Source organism: Triticum urartu, chromosome 1, assembly GCF_003073215.2.
Source record: "Triticum urartu cultivar G1812 chromosome 1, Tu2.1, whole genome shotgun sequence".
Classification (NCBI taxonomy): Eukaryota; Viridiplantae; Streptophyta; class Magnoliopsida; order Poales; family Poaceae; genus Triticum; species Triticum urartu.
This window is the reverse complement of record NC_053022.1, coordinates 50,873,086-50,899,165: the sequence shown is the minus strand read 5'-3', so window position 1 is coordinate 50,899,165 and position 26,080 is coordinate 50,873,086. Positions and strand designations below refer to the sequence as shown.

At 44.2% G+C, this 26,080-nt stretch overlaps 1 protein-coding gene across 12 annotated transcripts; it reads left to right on the top strand.

The window, feature by feature from the left end:
• Positions 1-23,081, top strand: LOC125546349. 12 transcript variants are annotated; one of them, XM_048710639.1, is made up of 6 exons: positions 1-558; positions 685-766; positions 947-1,045; positions 1,321-1,596; positions 1,701-1,740; positions 2,018-2,963. In XM_048710639.1, exons 3-6 carry the CDS (start codon positions 1,037-1,039, stop codon positions 2,089-2,091), a joined length of 399 nt encoding a protein of 132 aa, XP_048566596.1. In that variant the 5' UTR covers positions 1-558; positions 685-766; positions 947-1,036; the 3' UTR covers positions 2,092-2,963. The 12 variants fall into 12 exon arrangements, 8 of the variants coding, with proteins under 8 accessions (XP_048566596.1, XP_048566559.1, XP_048566574.1 ...); XR_007300617.1 differs by lacking the exons at positions 685-766; positions 947-1,045 and adding exons at positions 767-863; positions 22,964-23,081 and having other exon boundaries at positions 12-558; positions 2,018-2,176; XR_007300616.1 differs by lacking the exons at positions 685-766; positions 947-1,045 and adding exons at positions 767-863; positions 2,970-3,714 and having other exon boundaries at positions 12-558; positions 2,018-2,176.
• Positions 23,082-26,080: the final 2,999 nt, after the last annotated feature.

Below are 26,080 nucleotides of genomic sequence, written 5' to 3'. Positions count from 1 at the left end.
GAGTGACTACGTGAGATACCGTTTCATTTTTCAGAAACGTCCCTGTAGTTTAGTACATTCAACCCGCAGCCCTCAAATCATACATCACGCCACGATCCCCTTCCTGTCCCCCACGCACGGGCGGTCGCCGCCGGCGTCGCCGCCGCCGCCTTCCTCGCTGAGTCCGCGGCCGAAATCCACGCAGGGAGAAGAGGTATCCATCCCTTCGACGCCTTCCTCTCCCTCAAGCCTCGACCTCGCCGGCAGCCCTCCTCCCGTCCCAAGTCCAGGAGACGCATGGGAACGGCGGCGGTGGCGAGGCGTCTCGCGCGCACGGACACCCCCACCCTACGCCCGCTCTTGCGCGCTGCCCTGCGAGGTTTAAGGCATCGCGCCTGCTGCGCTCCCTTGTGGCGATGATGTGGCTTACTGCTGCCATACAGCGCCTCATCGAGGAGTAGAGCAGCTGCCCCATGCCAGCCAAGATCTTCCAGATCCTCTCCACCTACCACCGTCATTGCAGGAGGACTTTAACGAGTGGTCACCAAGAAGCTGCCCCAAATCCTACAAAAGGCTCAGGTAAGAATACATACGTACATTAACCTCAATATCTACTTGATTAATTCAGTTATAACACTTTCCTTTTGAACCAATATATGCACTCATCTTGCTAATTAAATTGTGTGGAAAATCTTACATGGGCAGTTTAATTGTGTGATTGCTGAGTGGTCCAGTGAGTAGTGCTTCTATAAGCAAGGGAATGATAGAATGATGCACGATTCTACAGGTTAGATGAGCCGCTGACAAAGACACACCTCTATTCTGAATTTTTACATGCGAAGATGGACCATCAGCTACGGAATATGTTGGCTAACCTCTCACAGGTTGCTAACAAATTTTTTCTTATTGTAACAAATTTTTTCTTATTGTCATCTTGGTAATTGACATTGGTGGTATTGTCTTTTAGTTCAACAGAAAGTTGTTCAAGTGAAAATTCAGAGGAACATGTGGAACAAAAGACATGGTATAAAAAGGAAAGGAAAGACTAAACAGTACAATGATGCAGGTTCAGGTTTCATATGTTGTCTTCGCTGCCTCATGAATATGCTAGCATGGTTGTCTTCTGGATTATGCACATGTCTTTGTTTGCCATATACTCTCGACACATTGTGTAGTATGTACTAATTCTAGGGAGACTGATCTCATATTGTTCACTCTTCAGAATTAGTATTTATAAGTTTTTGTGTGGTTTTAGCACCTCAGTTAAGAAATAAATATTAGCCTTCTCTAAAGAGGTTTGTTGCCTTGCTTTTTAACCTTTTCCCCTGTTCAAATTGTCAGATGATGGCTACAGATATGGACACTTGTATACATACGGGATGTGGGATGTTTCCTCCGTCAATGCCGTCCTTTAATCCAGTTAATGATGCTGAAGTTTTCAATGGCTTTGGCACCACATACATATGGGATGTTTCCTCCGTCAATGGCTCAATACTGTCCTTTAATCCAGTTAATGATGCTGAAGTTTTTAATGGCTTTGGCATGCAAAGCCATCCAAATGTGGAAAATAGATCTGTTGGTTGCAATGAGGGAGTTGTATATGAAGAAGCTCTACAGGTATATAATGTTACGAGTCACTGTAGAAATAGTATATGCTTAATTGCCTGGTTACTTTGATCGAAATCTAATTACTATGGATGGTAAACAGAAATTTTATGCAGCATATCAGTCAAGAAACAAAGGAAGAAGATCTGTCTCAAGGTGCGTCGGGTCGGCGATGGGTCTCTGTTAGGCATGAACTGAGCTATCAATAATTTGTATATGTTTAGTCTGTTAGTACAATTTGCCAGGTTATTTGGAGAAGGGAAACCAGTAGAAACAATTATAATTGATAAAAATGCATGGTTGCATGTGCTTTCTCTTTACACTAAGCAATGGATAAATATTCCAGCTTTATTTTTCCTTTTGTATTTGGCTTTTTTTCTTGGTGGCTAATCTATAACTACCCAGTAGTAATGACTTTCTCTTTTTACATCAGCGGGATTTAATCGATGGAGTTCCGCTGCTAAAGGACGTGAGAGGCAGTCCCATCATTGGAAGTTTACTGTTTGAATCACAGGGATCTGGATTACATAAGCACATACTTTACTGAATTCTATAGTTCTATTCGTTGGCACATCGGTTGATCAGTTTTGAGGTAAAGCGAAGTTGTTATCCGAAAAATACTTACCTACTTTAGGAAGGTCCAAATAGAAAAAATGTTGGTTTTCAGGTATGCTAGCATTCAAATCTACTTCGGACACCAGATCACACATCAAAATTTTGATACCTGAAATGGTAGCTTCAGAAGAAGGGTGTCAAAATAGATTCATGGTCTCTTTGCTTAGTTCTATGCTTCTCAAAATGCTTTAGTATATGCCCATAATATCATAGTACGAATTGTTCTATGAGCAGTTTCCTTTGTCTACCATCAGGGATAGTAATTCATTCGGTAATCTGATATGTATATGTTCTGCATTTCTGACTGAAATAATGGTAAGTTTGGCTTTGGCAATTGGTGTGTGTAGTTTTTTCAGTTGATATAATTTGATCATGCTGAAGGCAAGATATACATCATGGTTACTTCAGGTAGCTTAAAGGGTGTGGGTCAGTGTTAAATGTGAAATAGCTTTACCGGGCAAGTTGTTTCACTTCTTTACATTCAAGAGTTAAACCAGGGACGAAGCACAATCAGACACTCTGTTTTTGCAAAATATTTTCTACCTTCCTCTGTCGTTGAAGTGTATTGGCTTTCTTTCTTACAATACAAAACTGAAAAGTATTGTTTAATAAACTATAATCGAATTTTTCTAAGGTGGCGATGAGAAAAATTGTGAACAAGATAGAACACACTCAGTATGGTACCTGTGTTTCTTAATCAAGGTCCTGAATTTAGCTTGACGAACTATCAATTCAAATAGATCATAGAACAATGGTTATAACTTTAGTAGGGCATTCTGTCCTGGAAATACAATTGTTGATAGATCTGCTTTCCTGCGATCAAGAGACAAAGAAAACTGGAACGAAGCAATCCTGTTACTGAATTTTCGTGTATATATACGTGCGTCATCCCTCAAGAGGACTCTTAGTCAGAGTCGAACTCTGCATCCTCTCCGCCTTCCCTAACCCCTCTCATAAATATCGTCTTCGGTGGCTTGGGGGAGAGGAGCGGAGTGGGGTTTGGATCCCGTGGATGCGGACGAGAGAAGCAAAACATTGATGCCGGCGGCAAGGGCTTTTTCGAGACTCTGAACGTGCTGCTTGACAGAGCTTGGACATGTGCAACGGAGGCTCGCCGCCGTCGGGATCCGGCCACCACGGGCTCCCAGCGTCAGATCCGTAGGTACCGGAACCAATCTTGCAGCCACCGTTGGTTTCTCTCGGAGCAAGTGCCGCTGGGATCTGGCTACCACAAGCTCCCCAGGGTTGGATTCGTCTGTCCTGGAGCCGACCCTGCACCCTGTGCTCCTTTCTCTCGGAGCAAGCAAGCGATTGACGTAGCAGCGGCACGAGGGAGCGAGCTCTGCCTCGAGGTGCCACTGGGGCAGACAACCACGAGCTCCTCCACCACCATCTCCTCCCCTACCCGGGTTCATTTGCTCATCTCTGTAGGGATTGTGTAGCGACCAGATCTCAAACAGTCTGATCTCTGTGCTCCGGTGTCATCCCTAGATCAGTAATGCTGACACCACACAGTACTCGGAGGATTTATAGCAGAGTAGCAATCACACACTTATTATATCGAGTATCTCAAAAGAGAACTTATTACAATAAATATGGCTTAAGGCCATCTAATAACGATAACAGCGGAAGGCTTGGAAGATAAGTGAGTCCATCAACTCCAACGGCATCACTGAGTATAGAACCACGACCTAAAAACTCTTTAATCATCGTCTGAAAAGTCTGCAACATTAACGTTGCAGCCCGAAACGGGTCAGCACATGGAATATGCTGGCAATGTAACACATAGAGAGTAATGGAATGAAACACCTATACTATATGCATATTTGGCTGGTGGAAAGCTCTATGGTTACAGTTTTGCGTAAAGCCAATTTTCCCTACTACAAAGGAATAAATTTATTTAACTATCATGGTAGTTGTTAAACATTGAGAATGGTTGACAGCATTCTCAATCCCAATTAAACATCATCATTAAACAAAACCCAACAAAATTAATTTAGAGTAACATGTTGAGATTCACATGATAATCCAAGTACTAGATACTCAAGATGTCCATAACCGGGGACACGGCTAACCATGATTAGTTCATTACACTCTGCAGAGGTTTGCGCACTTTTCCCCACAAGACTCGATCGCCTCCGTTGGGTTTCTCGCACTACAGGATGTTTGAGAAGACGGATGACCGAGACATAGTCTTTCAGAAACGCTAGCACCTTACGATCAGGTAGACCGTACCACCTACATCCCCTACATCTGCTAGTCTACCACTGTAAGAGTTCGCACGACTTAGTCAACTATGCTAGAGCCCATAATAGCTTGTGGCTGCACACGGAAGTTTCTAGTATGAATAGTCTCATGATCCCTTTGAGCCTGGGTGGCGGTCCAAAAGAAAACAGGCAAGTCCTGGAATACCCAGGTGCCTCAATCCACCCAGATGTGTTTTTAAGTTGCCACCTTAGATAAACCATTAATTAAAAAAAAACTCACATCTGTCATGGATATCACTCACCCAATCCACGTCTACTAGCATAGCATGGCATAATAAGCAAACGTAGAAGTAACTTCCAAAGGTTTGATAATAAACAGGTAATAGGTACTACCTCATCTACTTCTCATCCCACAATTTAATTAGATCCTAACCATGCAATGTGTGAGGATTGATCTAATGCAATAAAACTGGTTAGTAGAAAAGGTATAATCAAAGTGTTACTTGCCTTGCTGATGATCCGGGAAACCTAGCGATTCGAAGTAACAAGCGGCGCACTCCGGGTATTCTATCGCAGACAAACAAACAAGCATACAATAAGTACTCATCTAATGCACATGTAGAACTCAAATAAGAGATCTAACCAGAAGGTTCAACTTAAGAACTCCGGTTGGCAAAAAGAATCAAATCGAACGAAGCAACGAAAATCAAACGGCGAAAGAAAACAACTTCGTTCTACTAATCTGGATCTAGGGCAAATTTTACAGTAGCAACATCTTGTTTAAGTTGGTTAAACGGATAGAGGGTTTCGAGACGAAACTCTAGGCGCTTGAATCGCCTGATTCCGATAAACGAGCGAAAAGTTAAACTAAAACAAAAATCGGATCAGGAATCACGATCAGAAAAATCCCGGATTTAATCCGAGAAAAAGAAAAACGACGAACGCTCGCTAAATTAAATAAACCGGAAAAACCGATCTATTAAAAAAACCAAATCTAAAATAAACCGACGGAAAAACCGAACGGTTTTTCAAAAAAAAAACCAGCGCGGATTTCGAGGCGGCGGCGGACCTCGGGCGTCGTGCGGCGGCGGCGGCGTCCGGCTGCGGCGGCGGTGAGGCGACGCGGCGGCGGGAGCTGGGGGCGGCTCGGGCTAGGATTAGCTCTGGCTGGGCCTCCCCCCCGGCTTAAATAGCCTAACGGGCCGGGAGTCCTAGTCGGACACGGTCCTAGGTCGGTTCGATTTTTTAAAAAATAATAATTACGCGCAGAAGAAAATAAAAAGAAATACTAAACGGACTCCAAAAATTCCGAAATAAATTTTCACGAGCTTCTAAAATCAAGCCACACAAGGTGAACATTTATTTGGGACCTAAATGCAATTTTGAAAAACACACATTTTTCCTAAATTCAAATAAAACACCGAAAAACTCCGAAATAAAATCTTATTTGATTTTATTATTAAATCCTCAATATTTCTTTATTTTGGGAAAGTCATTTTATTTCCTCTCTCATATTTTTGTAATAGAAATAATTGATAATAAAATAAATAAAATCAAATGATCCTATTCTTATAATTTGAGAAAAGTCAAATATGAAAATAACGAAATCCCCAACTCTCTCCATGGGTCATTGAGTTGCGTAGAATTTCTAGGATCAACCAAAATGCAAAATAAAATATGGTATGCAATGATGATCTAATGTATAACATTCCAAATTGAAAATTTGGGATGTTACAAACCTACCCCCTTAAGATGAATCTCGCCCTCGAGATTCGGGTTGGCTAGAAAATAGGTGAGGGTGGTCCTTGATCAAATCTTCTTCTCGCTCCCAGGTGGCTTCATCCTCTGTGTGGTGGTCCACTGAACTTTGCAAAACTTGATAACCTTGCTGCGAGTTACTCGGCTGGCAAACTCGAGGATTTTAATTGGTTTCTCCTCGTACGTCAAATCGTTATCCAACTGAATAGTTTCCAAGGGCACTGTGTCTCTCAACGGTATGTCAGCCATCTCCGCGTGACATTTCTTTAACTGAGAAACGTGGAACACATCATGAACTCCTGACAATCCTTCGGGCAATTCCAACTTGTAGGCCACTTCTCCCATACGCTCCAAAACTCGATATGGTCCTACAAATCGTGGTGCTAACTTCTCTTTAACTCCAAAACACTTTGTTCCCCGAAGTGGAGATACTCGAAGATAAGCTCTATCTCCAATTTCGTAAACTGTCTCCTTACGTTTAGAATCTGCATAACTTTTCTGCCTGGACTGGGCTATCTTGAGCCTATCGCGAATCAACTTCACCTTCTGTTCAGACTCTTTAATCAAGTCAGGTCCAAACAACTGGCGGTCTCCAACTTCGTCCCACGATAACGGTGTCCTGCACCTCCTTTCGTACAAGGCTTCGAAAGAGGCCATCTTTAAACTGGTTTGGTAACTGTTGTTGTAAGAGAACTCTGCATATGGCAAATTATCGTCCCAACTAGATCCATAATCTAGCGCACAAGCTCTCAGCATATCCTCCAAAATTTGATTGACTCTCTCGGTCTGTCCATCTGTCTGTGGATGAAAAGCTGTACTGAATTCTACCCTGGTACCCAAAGTTTCGTGCAACTGCTTCTAGAACTTTGAGGTAAACTGGGTTCCTCTATCTGATACGATACTCCTCGGAACTCCATGCAGACATACGATCCTGGTCATGTATATCTTTGCCAATTTAGCACTGGTGTAAGTGGTCTTTACTGGGATGAAATGAGCTACTTTCGTTAATCGATCGACTACAACCCAAATCGAGTCATAGCCTGAACGAGTCTTGAGTAATCCCATGATAAAATCCATGCCTAGCTTATCCCACTTCCATTCGGGTATCGGCAATGGTTGTAACAATCCCGCTGGCTTCTGATGCTCTGCCTTTACTCTCTGACATACATCACAAACTGCTACATACTCCGCAATATCCTTCTTCATTCCGGTCCACCAGAAAATATCCTTCAGATCCAAATACATCTTGGTATTTCTTGGGTGAATTGAATACGGTGAGTCATGTGCCTCTTGCAGTATCAACTTCCTGATCTCCGGGTCATTGGGCACGTAAATGCGGTCTTCAAACCATAGGGTATCGTGCTCATCCTCACGAAATCCCTTAGCTTTTCCTTTGCTCGGTTTCGCCTTAATGGAGGCAATCTCTTTGTCAGTCTTCTGAGCTTCTCTGATTCTATCCATCAAAGTTGACTGAATCTCCAATGCTGCTACATAGCCTCTCGGAACTATTTCCAAATATAGTTCACGAAGACTTTCTGCTAACTCCTTGGGTATTTCTCCCGTCATTAATGTATTGACATGGCTCTTACGGCTTAATGCGTCAGCTACTACATTAGCCTTTCCGGGATGGTATTGCAATCTCATATCATAATCCTTGATGAGCTCCAACCATCTCCTTTGTCTGAGATTCAACTCCTTCTGGGTGAAAATGTACTTCAAACTCTTATGATCCGTGTACACCTCACAATGGTTTCCAATGAGGAAATGCCTCCATGTCTTCAGTGCATGCACTACGGCTGCTAATTCAAAATCATGCGTGGCATAATTCAACTCATGAGGCTTCAGTTGTCTTGAGGCATATGAAACAACTCTCCCTTCCTACATAAGCACTGCTCCAAGTCCTCAACGTGAAGCGTCGCAATACACCTCATAATCTTTGGTCTGGTCTGGCAAAATCAACACTGGTGAGGTAACCAAATGTTTCTTCAACTCCTGGAAACTAGCCTCACATTCCTCTGTCCATATGAACTTGGTATCTTTCTTTAACAACTCAGTCATAGGCTTCGCAATCTTTGAGAAATTCTCAATAAATCTCCGGTAGTATCCTGCGAGTCCAAGAAAACTCTGGATCTCTCCAATTGTTGTTGGGGCTTCCCACTTGGTCACGGTATCAACTTTAGTGGGATCAACTGATATACCTTCTCCAGATATAACGTGTCCGAGGAATCGTACTTCCTTCAACCAGAACTCACATTTGCTGAACTTGGCATATAATTGATGTTCTCTGAGCTTTCCAAGTACCAAACGCAAATGCTCCTTATGCTCCTCTTCATTCTTCGAATAAACGAGGATATCATCAATGAACACTACGAGGAACTTATCCAAGAACTCCATAAACACTTTGTTCATCATGTTCATAAAATAGGCAGGTGCGTTAGTCAGACCAAATGACATAACTATAGGAAATATGCCCTAGAGGCAATAATAAATTAGTTATTATCATATTTCCTTGTTCATGATAATCGTTTATTATCCATGCTAGAATTGTATTGTTAGGAAACTCAGATACATGTGTGGATACATAGACAACCATGTCCCTAGTAAGCCTCTAGTTGACTAGCTCGTTGATCAATAGATGGTTACGGTTTCCTGACCATGGACATTGGATGTCGTTGATAACGGGATCACATCATTAGGAGAATGATGTGATGGACAAGACTCAATCCTAAGCCTAGCACAAAGATCGTGTAGTTCGTATGCTAAAGCTTTTCTAATGTCAAGTATCATTTCCTTAGACCATGAGATTGTGCAACTCCCGGATACCGTATGAGTGCTTTGGGTGTGCCAAACGTCACAACGTAACTGGGTGGCTATAAAGGTACACTACAGGTATCTCCGAAAGTGTCTGTTGGGTTGGCACGAATCGAGACTGGGATTTGTCACTCCGTGTAAACGGAGAGGTATCTTTGGGCCCACTCGGTAGGACATCATCATAATGTGCACAATGTGATCAAGGAGATGATCACGGGATGATGTGTTACGGAACGAGTAAAGAGACTTGCCGGTAACGAGATTGAACAAGGTATCGGACACCGACGATCGAATCTCGGGAAAGTACAATACCACTGGACAAAGGGAATTGTATACGGGATTGATTGAATCCTCGACATCATGGTTCATCCGATGAGATCATCGTGGAACATGTGGGAGCCAACATGGGTATCCAGATCCCGCTGTTGGTTATTGGCCGGAGAGTTGTCTCGGTCATGTCTGCATGGTTCCCGAACCCGTAGGGTCTACACACTTAAGGTTCGATGACGCTAGGGTTATAGGGAAAGTATGTACGCGGTTACCGAATGTTGTTCGGAGTTCCGGATGAGATCCCGGACGTCACGAGGAGTTCCGGAATGGTCCGGAGGTAAAGATTGATATATAGGAAGTATGGTTTTGGCCACCGGAAGTGTTCCGGGCATCACCGGTAGTGTACCAGGACCACCGGAGGGGTCCGGGGTCCACCAGGAGGGGCCACCAGCCCTGGAGGCTTGCGTGGGCCATAAGTGGGAAGGGACCAGCCCCTATGTGGGCTGGGGCGCCTCCCACCAAGGCCCAAGGCGCCCTCAAGAGGAGAGGGGGCAAACCCTAGGCGCAGATGGGCCCTAAGACCCACCCTAGGTGCGCCCCCCTCTCTCTCCCCCTTGGCCGCCTCCCAGATGGGATCTGGGGGCTGCCGCCACCCCTAGGGAGGGAACCCTAGGTGGGGGCGCAGCCCCTCCCCTCCCCCTATATATACTTGAGGTTTGGGGCTTCCCAACACATGTGATTTGCTCTCCCTGTTGGCGCAGCCCTACCCCTCTCCCTCCTCGTCTCTCGTAGTGCTTGGCGAAGCCCTGCTGGAGTCCCACGCTCCTCCACCACCACCACGCCGTCGTGTTGCTGCTGGATGGAGTCTTCCCCAACCTCTCCTTCTCCCCTTGCTGGGTCAAGGCGTAGGAGACGTCACCGAGCTGTACATGTGTTGAACACGGAGGTGCCGTCCGTTCGGTACTAGGATCATCGGTGATTTGGATCACGACGAGTACGACTCCATCAACCCCGTTCACTTGAACGCTTCCGCTTAGCGATCTACAAGGGTATGTAGATGCACTCTCCTTCCCCTCCTTGCTAGATTACTCCATAGATTGATCTTGGTGATGCGTAGAAAATTTTGAATTTCTGCTACGATCCCCAATAGTGGCATCATGAGCTAGGTCTATGCGTAGTTTCTATGCACGAGTAGAACACAAAGTAGTTGTGGGCGTCGATTTTGTCAATTTACTTGTCGTTACTAGTCTTATCTTGATTCGGCGGCATTGTGGGATGAAGCGGCCTGAACCAACCTTACACGTACGCTTACGTGAGACCGGTTCCACCGAATGACATGCACTAGTTGCATAAGGTGGCTGGCGGGTGTCTGTCTCTCCCACTTTAGTCGGATCGGATTCGATGAACAGGGTCCTTATGAAGGGTAAATAGAAATTGGCAATTCACGTTGTGGTTTTGGCGTAGGTAAGAAACGTTCTTGCTAGCAACCTATAGCAGCCACGAAAAAAACTTGCAACAACAATTAGAGGACGTCTAAGTTGTTTTTGCAGCAAGTGTTTTGTGATGTGATATGGCCAAAGGATGTGATGAATGATATATGTGATGTATGAGATGATCATGTTCTTGTAATAGGAATCACGACTTGCATGTCGATGAGTATGACAACCGGCAAGAGCCATAGGAGTTGTCTTAATTTATTTATGACCTGCGTGTCAACATAAACGTCATGTAATTACTTTACTTTATTGCTAACCGTTAGCTGTAGTAGTAGAAGTAATAGTTGGCGAGACAACTTCATGGAGACACGATGATGGAGATCATGGTGTCATGCCGGTGACGATAATGATCATGGAGCCCCGAAGATGGAGATCAAAAGGAGCAAAATGATATTGGCCATATCATGTCACTTTTTGATTGCATGTGATGTTTATCATGTTTTTGCATCTTATTTGCTTAGAACGACGGTAGTAAATAAGATGATCCCTCATTAAAATTTCAAGAAAGTGTTCCCCCTAACTGTGCACCGTTGCGAAAGTTCGTCGTTTCGAAGCACCACGTGATGATCGGGTGTGATAGATTCTAACGTTCACATACAACGGGTGTAAGACAGATTTACACACGCGAAACACTTAGGTTGACTTGACGAGCCTAGCATGTACAGACATGGCCTCGGAACACAAGAGACCGAAAGGTCGAGCATGAGTCGTATGGTAGATATGATCAACATGAAGATGTTCACCGATGATGACTAGTCCGTCTCACGTGATGATCGGACACGGCCTAGTTGACTCAGATCATGTAATCACTTAGATGACTAGAGGGATGTCTTTCTGAGTGGGAGTTCATAAGATGAACTTAATTATCCCGAACATAGTCAAAAGGTCTTCGCAAATTATGTCGTGGCTCGCGCTTCAGTTCTACTGTTTAGATATGTTCCTAGAGAAAATTTAGTTGAAAGTTGATAGTAGCAATTATGCGGACTAGGTCCGTAAACTGAGGATTGTCCTCATTGCTTCATAGAAGGCTTATGTCCTTAATGCACCGCTCAGTGTGCTGAACCTCGAACGTCGTCTGTGGATGTTGCGAACATCTGACATACACATTTTGATAACTACGTGATAGTTCAGTTAAACGGTTTAGAGTTGAGGCACCGAAGATGTTTTGAAACGTCACGAAACATATGAGATGTTTCGAGGGCTGAAATTGGGATTTCAGGCTCATGCCCACGTCAAGAGGTATAAGACCTCCGACGATTTTCTTAGCCTGCAAACTAAGGGAGAAAAGCTCAATTGTTGAGCTTGTGCTCAGATTGTCTGAGTACAACAATCATTTGAATCGAGTGGGAGTTGATCTTCCAGATGAGATAGTGATGTTTCTCCGAAGTCATTACCACCAAGCTGCTAGAGCTTCGTGATGAACTATAATATATCAGGGACATATATGATGATCCTTGAGATATTCGCGATGTTTGACACCACAAAAGTAGAAATCAAGAAGGAGCATCAATTATTGATGGTTGGTGAAACCACTAGTTTTAAGAAGGGCAAGGGCAAGGGCTAGAAGGGATACTTCATGAAACGGCAAATCAGTTGCTGCTCTAGTGAAGAAACCCAAGGTTGAACCCAAACCCGAGACTAAGTGCTTCTGTAATAAGAGGAACAGCCACTGGAGCAGAATTACCCGAGATACTTGGTAGATGAGAAGGCTGGCAAGGTCGATAGAAGTATATTGGATATACATTGTGTTAATGTATACTTTACTAGTACTCCTAGTAGCACCATGGTATTAGATACCGGTTCGGTTGCTAAGTGTTAGTAAACTCGAAATAAAAGGCTGCGGAGTAAACGGAGACTAGCTAAAGGTGAGCTGGCGATATGTGTTGGAAGTTTTTCCAAGCTTGATGTGATCAAGCATCGCACGCTCCCTCTACCATCGAGATTGGTGTTTGCGTTGAGCATAGACATGATTGGATTATGTCTATCGCAATACGGTTATCCATTTAAGGAGAATAATGGTTACTCTGTTTATTTGAATAATACCTTCAATGGTCTTGCACCTAAAATGAATGGTTTATTGAATCTCGATCGTAGTGATACACATGTTCATGCCAAAAGATATAAGATAGTAATGATAGTACCACCTACTTGTGGCACTGCCACGTAAGTCATATCGGTATAAAACGCATGAAGAAGCTCCATGTTGATGGATCTTTGGGCTCACTCGTTTTTGAAAAGTTTGAGACATGCGAACCATGTCTATTGGTGTATATGCATGAAGAAACTCCATGCAAATGGACCGTTTGGACTCACTTGATTTTGAATCACTTGAGACATGCAAATCATACCACATGGGCAAGATGACTGAAAGCCTCGTTTTCAGTAAAATGGAACTAGAAAGCAACTTGTTGGAAGTAATACATTTTGATGTGTGCAGACCAATGAGTGCTGAGGCGTGTAGTGGATATCGTTATGTTCTTACTTCACAGATGATTTGAGTAGATATTGAGTATATTTACTTGATGAATCATGAGTCTGAATTATTGAAAGGTTCAAGTAATTTCAGGGTGAAGTTGAAAGATCGTCGTGACAAGAGGATAAAATATCTATGATATGATCATAGAGATGAATATCTGAATTACGAGTTTGGCACAGAATTAAGACATTGTGGAAATTGTTTCACAACTAATACAGCCTGGAACACCATAGTGTGATGGTGTGTCCGAACATCATAACTGCACCTTATTGGATATGATGCATACCATGATGTCTCTTATTGAATTACCACGATAGTTTATGGGTTAGGCATTAGAGACAACCACATTCACTTTAAATAGGGCACCATGTAATTCCGATGAGATGACACCGTATGAACTATGGTTTAGAGAAACCTAAGCTGTCATTTCTTAAAAGTTTGGGGCTGCGACGCTTATGTGGAAAAGTTTCAGGCTGATAAGCTCGAACCCAAAGCGGATAAATGCATCTTCATAGGACACCCAAAACAGTTGGGTATACCTCCTGTCTCAGATCCGAAAGCAGTAAGGGATTGTTTCTAGAATCGGGTCCTTTCTCGAGGAAAAGTTTCTCTCGAAAGAATTGAGTGGGAGGATGGTGGAGACTTGATGAGGTTATTGAACCGTCTCTTCAACTAGTGTGTGGCAGGGCACAGGGAGTTGTTCCTGTGGCACCTACACCAATTGAAGTGGAAGCTTATGATAGTGATCATGAAACTTCAGATCAAGTCACTACCAAACCTCGTGGGATGACAAGGATGCGTACTACTTCAGAGTGGTACGTAATCCTGTCTTGGAAGTCATGTTGCTAGACAACAATGAACCTACGAGCTATGGAGAAGCGATGGTGGGCCTGGATTCCAAAATGGCTCGAGGCCATATAATCCGAGAGAGGATCCATATATGAAAACAAAGTGTAGACTTTGGAAGAACTACTTGATGGTCGTAAGGCTGTTAGGTACATATGGATTTTAAAAGGAAGACGGACAATGATGGTAAGTATCACCATTAAGAAAGCTCGACTTGTCGTTAAGATGTTTTCCGACAAGTTCAAGGAGTTGACTACGATGAGACTTTCTCACTCATAGCGATGCTAAGAGTCTGTTGGAATTATATTAGCGATTACTGCATTATTTATGAAATCTTGCAGATAGGATGTCAAAACATTGTTTCCTCGACGATTTTCTTGAGGAAAGGTTGTATGTGATACAACCGGAAGGTTTTGTCAATCCTGAAAGATGCTAACAAGTATGCAAAGCTCCAGCAATCCTTCTAAGGACTGGAGTAAGCATCTCGGAGTTGGAATGTATGCTTTGATGAGATGATCAAAGATTTTGGGTGTATACAAAGTTTATGAGAAACTTGTATTTCCAAAGAAGTGAGTGGGAGAACTATAGAATTTCTGATGAGTATATGTTGTTGACATATTGTTGATCAGAAATGATGTAGAATTTCTGGAAAGCATATAGGGTTATTTGGAAAGTGTTTTTCAATGGAAAGCCTGGATTAAGCTACTTGAACATTGAGCATCAAGATCTATAAGGATAGATCAAAACGCTTAATGGTACTTTCAAATGAGCACATACCTTGACATGATCTTGAAGGTGTTCAAGATGGATCAGTCAAAGAAGGAGTTCTTGCCTGAGTTGTAAGGTATGAAGTTAAGACTTAAAGCTCGACCACGGCAGAAGAAAGAGGAAGTACGAAGGTCGTCCCCTATGCTTTTGTCATAGGATCTATACGGGATGCCATGCTGAGTACCGCACCTGATGTGTGCCTTGCCGCATATTTGGCAAGAGGGTACAAAGGTGATCTAGGAGTAGATCACCAGATAGCGGTCTAAATTATCCTTAGAGGAATAAGGATATGTTTCTCGGTTATGGAGGTGATAAAGAGTTCGACGTAAAGGGTTACGTCAATGCAAGCTTAACACCTATCCGGATAGCTCTGAATAGAGATACCGGATACGTATAATGGAGCAACAATTTAGAATAGCTCCAAGTAGAACAGTTATTTGAAATGGCTCCAAATGTAGCGTAGTAGTTGCATCTACAAGATGACATAGAAATTTGCGAAGTACATACGGATCTGAATGTTGCAGACCCGTTGACTGAAACCTCTCTCACAAGCATAACATGATCAAACCCAGAACTCTTTGGGTGTTAGTCACATGGGGATGTGACCCTGAGTGTTAATCACATATCGATGTGAACTGGATTATTGACTCTAGTGCAAGTGGGAGACTGTAGGAAATATGCCCTAGAGGCAATAATAAATTAGTTATTATCATATTTCCTTGTTCATGATAATCGTTTATTATCCATGCTAGAATTGTATTGTTAGGAAACTCAGATACATGTGTGGATACATAGACAACACCATGTCCCTAGTAAGCCTCTAGTTGACTAGCTCCTTGATTAATAGATGGTTACGGTTTCCTGACCATGGACATTGGATGTCGTTGATAACGGGATCACATCATTAGGCGAATGATGTGATGGACAAGACCCAATCCTAAGCCTAGCACAAAGATCGTGTAGTTCGTATGCTAAAGCTTTTCTAATGTCAAGTATCATTTCCTTAGACCATGAGATTGTGCAACTCCCGGATACCGTAGGAGTGCTTTGGGTGTGCCAAACGTCACAACGTAACTGGGTGGCTATAAAGGTACACTACAGGTATCTCCGAAAGTGTCTGTTGGGTTGGCACGAATCGAGACTGGGATTTGTCACTCCGTGTAAACGGAGAGGTATCTTTGGGCCCACTCGGTAGGAAATCATCATAATGTGCACAATGTGATCAAGGAGTTGATCACGGGATGATGTGTTACGGAACGAGTAAAGAGACTTGCCGATAACGAGATTGAACAAGGTATCGGACACCGACGATCGAATCTCGGGCGAGTACAATACCGCTGGACAAAGGGAATTGTATACGGGATTGATTGAATCCTCGACATCATGGTTCATCCGATGAGATCATCGTGGAACATGTGGGAGCCAACATGGCTATCCAGATCCCGCTGTTGGTTATTGGCCGGAGAGTTGTCTCGGTCATGTCTGCATGGTTCCCGAACCCGTAGGGTCTACACACTTAAGGTTCGATGACGCTAGGGTTATAGGGAAAGTATGTACGCGGTTACCGAATGTTGTTCGGAGTCCCGGATGAGATCCCGGACGTCACGAGGAGTTCTGGAATGGTCCGGAGGTAAAGATTGATATATAGGAAGTATGGTTTTGGCCACCGGAAGTGTTCCGGGCATCACCGGTAGTGTACCGGGACCACCGGAGGGGTCCGGGGGTCCACCAGCCCCGGAGGCTTGCGTGAGCCATAAGTGAGAAGGGACCAGCCCCTATGTGGGCTGGGGCGCCTCCCACCAAGGCCCAAGGCGTCCTCAAGAGGAGAGGGGGCAAACCCTAGGCGCAGATGGGCCCTAAGGCCCATCCTAGGTGCGCCCCCCTCTCTCTCCCCCTTGGCCGCCTCCCAGATGGGATCTGGGGGCTGCCGCCACCCCTAGGGAGGGAACCCTAGGTGGGGGCGCAGCCCCTCCCCTCCCCCTATATATACTTGAGGTTTGGGGCTGCCCAACACATGTGATTTGCTCTCCCTGTTGGCGCAGCCCTACCCATCTCCCTCCTCGTCTCTCGTAGTGCTTGGCGAAGCCCTGCTGAAGTCCCGCGCTCCTCCACCACCACCACGCCGTCGTGCTGCTGCTGGATGGAATCTTCCCCAACCTCTCCTTCTCCCCTTGCTGGATCAAGGCGTAGGAGACGTCACCGGGCTGTACGTGTGTTGAACACGGAGGTACCGTCCGTTCGGTACTAGGATCATCGGTGATTTGGATCACGACGAGTACGACTCCATCAACCCCGTTCACTTGAACGCTTCCGCTTAGCGATCTACAAGGGTATGTAGATGCACTCTCCTTCCCCTCGTTGCTAGATTACTCCATAGATTGATCTTGGTGATGCGTAGAAAATTTTGAATTTCTGCTACGATCCCCAACAATAACGGTATACTCGTACAACCCATACCTGGTGGTAAAAGCTGTCTTCGGAATATCCTGTTCTCGAATCTTCAACTGGTGGTATCCTGATCGCATATCGATCTTGGAAAATACCTTAGCTCCTTGCAATCGATCAAACAGATCGTTGATCATTGGTAGTGGGTACTTGTTCTTGATCGTTACTTCATTCAATCCTCGATAATCAACAACCATCCTTAACGATCCATCCTTTTTCTCCACTAGAAGTACTGGCAATCCCCAAGGCGAAGAACTTGGGCAGATATATCCCTTATCCAGTAACTCCTTAATCTGCTTCTTAATTTCCACCAAATCCTTTGCTGGCATCCTATATGGTCTCTTTGATATTGGCCCTGTGCCTGGCAATAGCTCAATCAAAAAATCAATATCTCTCTTCGGTGGCATGCCTGGCAACTCCTCTAGAAATACTTCAGGAAAATCCCTTACCACTGGTGCTTCCTCCTGCACAACTCCTGTTAGGCAATTTACTTGAGTCCTCTTTGGCACATGTCAGGATACATACTTGATCCTTCTCCCTTCTGGGGTAGTAAGCAAAATTGACTTACTAGCACATTCAATATTCCCTTCATACTTTGATAACCAATCCATGCCTAATATCACATCCAATCCTTGGGATTCCAATACTATTAGGTCTGAGGGAAAAACATAGTTACCAATCCTTAATGGTAACCGATCACACCATAGACTAGCCACATACTCTGCTCCAGGCGAGGTTACTAACATGGGTGACCTAAGGGCTTGGGTTGATAGGTTATACTTATCCACAAATCCCCTTGAGATGTATGAATGCGATGCACCAGTATCAAAAAGAACGAGTGCAGTAAATGACTTAACCAAAAACTTACCTATTACTGCACTGGGCTGAGCTTCAACCTCCTCCACGCTAACGTGGTCCACCTGTCCCCTGTTGAAAGGGTTCGGCTTCTTCCCAAAACTTCCATTGCCATTTTGGCCTTCAGGACATTCATTGGCATAATGTCCGGTCTTCTGACATTTAAAGCAAGTGACTTGGCTCAGGTCCTTCTTGGCTGGGGTTGATGGGTTGGTGCGGTTCTGGCCGTTGCTTCCTCCATTGCCATTATCATTATTGGTGCCATTATGATTGTGCGAGCTACCTCCTCCATGGGTATGCTGAAAATGTCCTCCCGGTCTAGGGGTAAAACGTGGTTTCTGCTGAGCTCCTGAATTGTACTTCCCTTGTCCATACTTCCTCTTGCGATTCTCAATTTGCTGCTGCTTCCCTTCAATCATAAGAGCACGATCTACCAACTCCTGGTAGTTGTTGAAGGTTGCTACCATCAACTGCATGCTCAACTCATCATTCAGTCCTTCCAGGAACTTCTCCTGCTTAGCTGCATCTGTAGCGACGTCATCTGGGGCATAACGTGCTAACTTACTAAAGTCCTGCACATACTGGCCAACTGTCCGTCCTCCTTGGCGTAAGTTGTGAAACTCACGCTTCTTCATGGCCATAGCTCCTGCTGAAACATGGGCAGTACGAAAGGCCTGCTGAAACTGGTCCCATGTGACAGTGTCGACTGGGAAAGTGGCTGTGAAATTCTCCCACCATGATGCTGCGGGTCCTTCAAGCTGATGTGCGGCAAACTTCACCTTCTCCGCATCTGTGCATCCTGTTGTGGTCAACTCCCTAGCTGTCTTGCGAAGCCAATCATCTACTACTATCGGCTCGGTGCTACTGGAAAACACCGGCGGATTCAGCCTAAGAAAACGGGCTAAGTGATCAACAGGTGGTGGTGGTGGTGGTGGGTTGTTGTTGTTGTTCCCCTGGTTCTGATTCTGGACTAGCAACTGCATCAATGTGTTCTGCTGCTGGATCAACTGAGTGAGCTCCGGTGGAAAGGCAAATCCGGGGTCACGTCTCGAAGGCATCTGAGGGTTTTAGAAAAGATGAGATGTAAGAATAGAGGGGGTCTAAAGAGAAAACACTACCCATATGCACATGAGGCAAAAGCAAACAATTCACTTCATTCAATCAAACAAGGGCATACAATCGATCTATCTATCACAAAAAGTGCTCGGACTACTATATTTACATGGTGGACTACTACTACTGATGAGGTGGTCTACTAGAAATATTCTTCGATTGCAGACTCCATGATATCTGCTCCAGCTTCATCAACATAGTCATCATCGCTACTATCTGGATCCGAGTCGGTGCCGTCGATGATGATGTAGTCTTCCGGGCTAATCTCCTTGGGTTCTTCGTCTTCCTCTACTGGTGTAGGGCCTCCCATGAATATTCCAATCTTCTTGAACAGGTCGTCATTCTTCTCCACCAATACTTCAATTTCCTCTTCATAATCTTCACGTGTAGCCTTGAGTTCTTCCTCTAGTTCCTTGATTCTAGTCTTAGCCTTCTTCAGATCTATCATGTCGGCGCACATCTGGTTCTCCTGTCGTCGAATGTGCTGGTTTAGCTCCTGGATAAAAGCTGCGATTGATCTATCCTTCCTGGTGTTGATCATCTCCCAGTGCTCATCTCGGCGCCCACAAATCTGGTAGATAGTATCCTTGAGATCATTGCGGTAGACTTCTCCAATGCGTCCCATGGCGATGTGTGCTGCCATGCTCTTTCCTAGACTCCAAGTTGGTGCATCAAAAGAAAACTCTATGGGCTCAGTGACTGGCATGAACGTTCTTCCTGGAACTTGAACTTGAATCATCCAGCGCTCTTCTTCAGGTAAAGTGGCGTTGTAGGTTCCGGTGAAGCTTGGTACTCCTATATTCAGGTATCTAGTGACTTCCTTCAAGTGACGTCCAAAGGGTGTATCTTCATCCGATTGCGTGAACTTGTTCCTTGCATCCGCCATCCTAAAGAGTAGAAAAGATGAGAGGTCAGAAGAGAAGAGAGTGAATAGTGATCTAGGTCTTTTAGCTTAGTGGTCGTGTCCTACAGTCAGCGTGTGCTCTGATACAATCTCTGTAGCGACCAGACCTCAAACAGTCTGATCTCTGTGCTCCAGTGTCATCCCTGGATCAGTAATGCTGACACCACACAGTACTCGGAGGATTTATAGCAGAGTAGCAATCACACACTTATTACATCAAGTGTCTGAAAAGAGAACTTATTACAATAAATATGGCTTAAGGCCATCTAATAACGATAACAGCGGAAGGCTTGGAAGATAAATGAGTCCATCAACTCCAACGGCATCACTGAGTATAGAACCACGACCTAAAAACTCCTTAATCGTCGTCTGAAAAGTCTGCAACATTAACGTTGCAGCCCGAAACGGGTCAGCACATGGAATATGCTGGCAATGTAACACATAGAGAGTAATGGAATGAAACAGCTATACTATATGCATATTTGGCTGGTGAAAATCTCTATGGTTACAGTTTTGCGTAAAGCCAATTTTTCCCTACTACAAAGGAATAAATTTATTTAACTATCATGGTAGTTGTTAAACATTGAGAATGGTTGACAGCATTCTCAATCCCAATTAAGCATCATCATTAAACAAAACCCAACAAAATTAATTTAGAGTAACATGTTGAGATTCACATGATAATCCAAGTACTAGATACTCAAGATGTCCATAACCGGGGACACGGCTAACCATGATTAGTTTATTACACTCTGCAGAGGTTTGCACACTTTTCCCCACAAGACTCGATCGCCTCCGTTGGGTTTCTCGCACTACAGGATGTTTGAGAAGACGGATGACCGAGACATGGTCTTTCAGAAATGCTAGCACCTTACGATCGGGTAGACCGTACCACCTACATCCCCTACATCTGCTAGTCTACCACTGTAAGAGTTCGCACGACTTAGTCAACTATGCTAGAGCCCATAATAGCTTGTGGCTGCACACGGAAGTTTCTAGTATGAATAGTCTCATGATCCCTTTGAGCCTGGGTGGCGGTCCAAAAGAAAACAGGCAAGTCCTGGAATACCCAGGTGCCTCAATCCACCCAGATGTGTTTTTAAGTTGCCACCTTAGATAAACCATTAATTAAAAAAAACTCACATCTGTCATGGATATCACTCACCCAATCCACGTCTACTAGCATAGCATGGCATAATAAGCAAACGTAGAAGTAACTCCCAAAGGTTTGATAATAAACAGGTAATAGGTACTACCTCATCTACTTCCCATCCCACAATTTAATTAGATCCTAACCATGCAATGTGTGAGGATTGATCTAATGCAATAAAACTGGGTAGTAGAAAAGGTATGATCAAAGTGTTACTTGCCTTGCTGATGATCCGGGAAACCTAGCGATTCAAAATAACAAGCGGCGCACTCCGGGTATTCTATCGCAGACAAACAAACAAGCATACAATAAGTACTCATCTAATGCACAGGTAAAACTCAAATAAGAGATCTAACCAGAAGATTCAACTTAAGAACTCCGGTTGGCAAAAAGAATCAAATCGAACGAAGCAACGAAAATCAAACAGCGAAAGAAAACAACTTCGTTCTACTAATCTGGATCTAGGGAAAATTTTACAGTAGCAACATCTTGTTTAAGTTGGTTAAACGGATAGAGGGTTTCGAGACGAAACTCTAGGCGCTTGAATCGCCTGATTCCGATAAACGAGCGAAAAGTTAAACTAAAACAAAAATCGGATCAGGAATCGCGATCAGAAAAATCACGGATTTAATCCGAGAAAAATAAAAACGACGAACGCTCGCTAAATTAAATAAACTGGAAAAACCGATCTATTTTTAAAAAACCGAATCTAAAAAAACCGACAGAAAAACCGAACGGTTTTTCGAAATAAAAAAAACGGCGCGGATTTCGAGGCGGCAGCGGACCTCGGGCGGCGTGCGGCGGCGGGAGCTGGGGGCGGCTCGGGCTAGGGTTAGCTCTGGCTGGGCCTCCCCCCCCCCCCCCGGCTTAAATAGCCTAAGGGGCCGGGAGTCCTAGTCGAACACGGCCCTAGGTCGGTTCGATTTTTTTTTAAAATAATTACGCCCAGAAGAAAAATAAAAAGAAATACTAAACGGACTCCAAAAATTCCGAAATAAATTTTCACGGGCTTCTAAAATCAAGCCGCACAAGGTGAACATTTACTTGGGACCTAAATGCAATTTTGAAAAATGCACATTTTTCCTAAATTCAAATAAAACACCGAAAAACTCTGAAATAAAATCTTATTTGATTTTATTATTAAATCCTCAATATTTCTTTATTTTGGGAAAGTCATTTTATTCCCTCTCTCATATTTTTGTAATAGAAATAATTGATGATAAAATAAATAAAATCAAATGATCCTATTCTCAAAATTTGAGAAAACTCAAATATGAAAATAACGAAATCCCCAACTCTCTCCGTGGGTCATTGAGTTGCATAGAATTTCTAGAATCAACCAAAATGCAAAATAAAATATGGTATGCAATGATGATCTAATGTATAACATTTCAAATTGAAAATTTGAGATGTTACAGACTGTACCTTGCTTCGTTCCGACGCGTGGAGGCTGGCCTCCTCACCCACCCTCTACTACACTGCTGCAAGGTCTGCATTGCTCAAAATTCTCTCTCTACACCTGCTCTCCCTTTATACCTATAGCATGGCATGCTAAAGAACTTGATCAATTCCAAAAAATATTCAGTTTTTACATTACAAGTTGGTGTATGCCACATGTTAGATATTTTTCCTACAATAACCTAAACTTCCTTTTCATAATGGCAGGACAAACCAACCCAGGAGGAGGCAAATAATGTAGTCAAGCAAATGCACATAGTACTATAGGGTCTGATCACTTCCTGTGTGTACATTGGTACTGAGTTCAGAATGCATGACATCCAACTAATGCATCATATATATGTGATGGCTTGCTGTTGCTGAATTGTGAACCATACATCTACAAAGAAAATCATGGGAAACTTCCTTCCGTGTAAATTGTGTTTGTACAGATCAACTGCAGCTGTGTATGTATTGCTGAATATTTATGATATGCAGAGGGTTGTACACACATATTTTCAAGAGGAGTAAAAGGGCAGTTGTTGTCAACCTGCTTGTGCTCTATAACAGACTTGCTTACTAATCGTGTTGGAGGATGCCGATGCTGCCATAAACATGTCTATGATTTAATGACCTGCATCCCAGCTCAAATCTTGTGCCTCCATTGATTTTGTTGTTTTTGCATAGCTTCTGAAGGTCAATGTAGCCAGTGAGTGTTCCCTCGAAATCAACGTCCTTCATATTAGCATCGTCGAAGGTTGGTCTTAACAAGACGGCGTTCTTAAAGATTGCAGCTTTGACATCAGCTTTTCAAAAAGAATTGAGAGCTTTCGGCTTTTCCAAAATTGGCAGCGTTCGTGAAGCTCGTGCCTGAAAGTATTTCGAAGAGAAGTGTCTATCTTCATGTTCATAATGAAACATGCTTGGAGCAAAGTTATATCTCAAAGGGTTTGTATTTGGGAGAAATCACAACAATACACTATGGTGAATAAACAAGCATTTTATGTCTGCCTATGATCAATGTGAGGGTACATATGAAAGGGTCAGTATTTGAAAGCAATGAAAACAATGAACAAAGCAGTGTGGTATAAAACCAATTAACATGTGTAGTTATGTTTCTATTACCTTTGAAACATGCACCAACAGCATAAGCCTTGAAAAATGACAACTTCTATCAAGTTAGCACCTTCAAACTTTGCGTCCAACATAAAAGCCGCGGGTAGAGTCTTGCCTTTCAGATTATCTTTATCGTTTGCGAAATTATAGAACCGGAGATGGTGCTACACACCTACACCCCAGTTGCCTGACCAACCGTGTTACCATAAAATCCAGCCTCACATCTCTTTGGATTGGTTGATGGTAGAGGCAACCTCCAACAACCATAGCAATCAGGGAATAATGTTACATCAGAAAATATTTTCTAATTGACAAACTCATGATCTTTCATATAGTAGCTTGGATGGTTAAATTGGAGCCAGAAATTGCTGCCCATCAACTTCAGGTACAACTGTTCTTCGATATTCAGTAGTCTGTATGCATGTTGGTTAAGAAACTTCAGGTTTGATATTTTGTTAGTACATCTCTCAACTGACTTGGGATATTCTATTAGTGTAATCCCATGTGATATTTTGTTCAAGCATATCCACAAAATCACACACTTCTGACTTATTTTCCTAAGCAGACGAATTTTCTTTCAACATTACGTGACCAAGTGAAAATAGAACACAATTATACATTTTAATTGGACTCAAGCATTTTCTCAGTAGCGTTGTGCTACACTTACTGTATTCTCCCGTTGCAACGCATGGGCATTTTTTCCACCGGCTAAGTCCTCCGCCATCCCGACGCAGCTACAGTCAGTGCATGCACAAATCAAAACAAAATAGCTTGTAGGCACGAGCGACTGCGCCTACAACCCACGTCGCCACTGATCCCTCGGGCTGCCGGAGCGATGAGCTCGTACTGGCGTGGTTCAAGCGCAAGTGGCGGACCCATGATCGCAGCTCAAGAGCATCAGCGCCTCCTGTGGAGGCTGAAGTGATGAGAACAGCGACATCGTCGGAACCCGACGAAGCCAGCTGCGACATCGGCGCTGGTTGAGTTCTTCCGTGACAACCTTGTATGCTTTGGACTCACTCTGACGGAGGCCGAGCTCATGGAGTTCACCACCGACATGGAGGCCCTTCTTGACCCGTCGGGCATGGACGAGAGCAACGAGGAGGCATGGACGTGACGGTGGCCGAGTCAAGCTGGAGATCTGGGCCAATGCGAGCGTGCGGCCTCGAGCAGCAGCCCGAGGTGTCCGGCGATATGTTCGACATTGACTTTCGACTATGGCTCTCCTCAGACTACAATCGCGACGCCACACACCAGATGAGAAACACAGCAACAACGGTGCCAGTGCCGACCTTCATCTCCTCCCGTGGAGCTAGCCTCGAGCCCTCAACCTCAATCCAAATTACCAGGCCATCTTCGATTACTTCCGGCGCGGTGACGACGACGACGAAGTAAGCTGACTGTTCCTGCCCCAAGCTGTACGACGCAATACACATATGTAGGTTGAACGTGCACGTACACAGCAGCCCGCAGGATGATCGCTTCCGTTCGCTAGATCGATTCCGGCTGACATATGCACACATGAATCTGCTTGCCTGAATCTGCCTATGTTTTTTTTTGGAATACGCAAAGCTTGCGTATCATTGCATTGATAGGAGAAATTAAATGAGTACAAGAGGTGATACAACACATGACACGGACACAAAAGGCGTGAACATGATGCCCCAAACCAGAGAAACATGAGGCACTCGACCCAAAGAAAAACACAGCTAAACTCGCCAACCAGAGACACAATCCGACCAATAACTAGACGACCGACATCACCGAAGTCAGCACCGAGGACGCCGCGAGCAAACAAGACATCGCCTTCAGGAAGGAGAACGACACGAGACGCCGCCATCGTCCGATCCGGGAAGCCGGACCTAGGGTTTCCCCTGTTGCTCGAAGAGGGGCCCGGATAGTGGCCATGGCAGTGCCTCCAAGAAGGGAACGACACCCGCAAGTGTCGCCACTGCCATCATAGAATGCGGGGATTTCTCCCTAGCCAAATTCCGAACAATCCCAAGCCGTCGGAGAACAAATCGAAGAAGAGGAAGTCGAGTATAGGCCGAAATTGCGTCTGGAGGAAGGAGAGCCACGCTCGACGCCGAAGAAGGCACCGAGCGCCGCCGGACTTGCTAGCTCCGTTCGAGGGCGGGGTTGCGTGGCTGAGCGAAATGGAAGGCAATGAGTTGTGACGGTGGCCGGAGCCCCGGACAAACCAGGATCTGGAAAACGCAGATCAAGGCC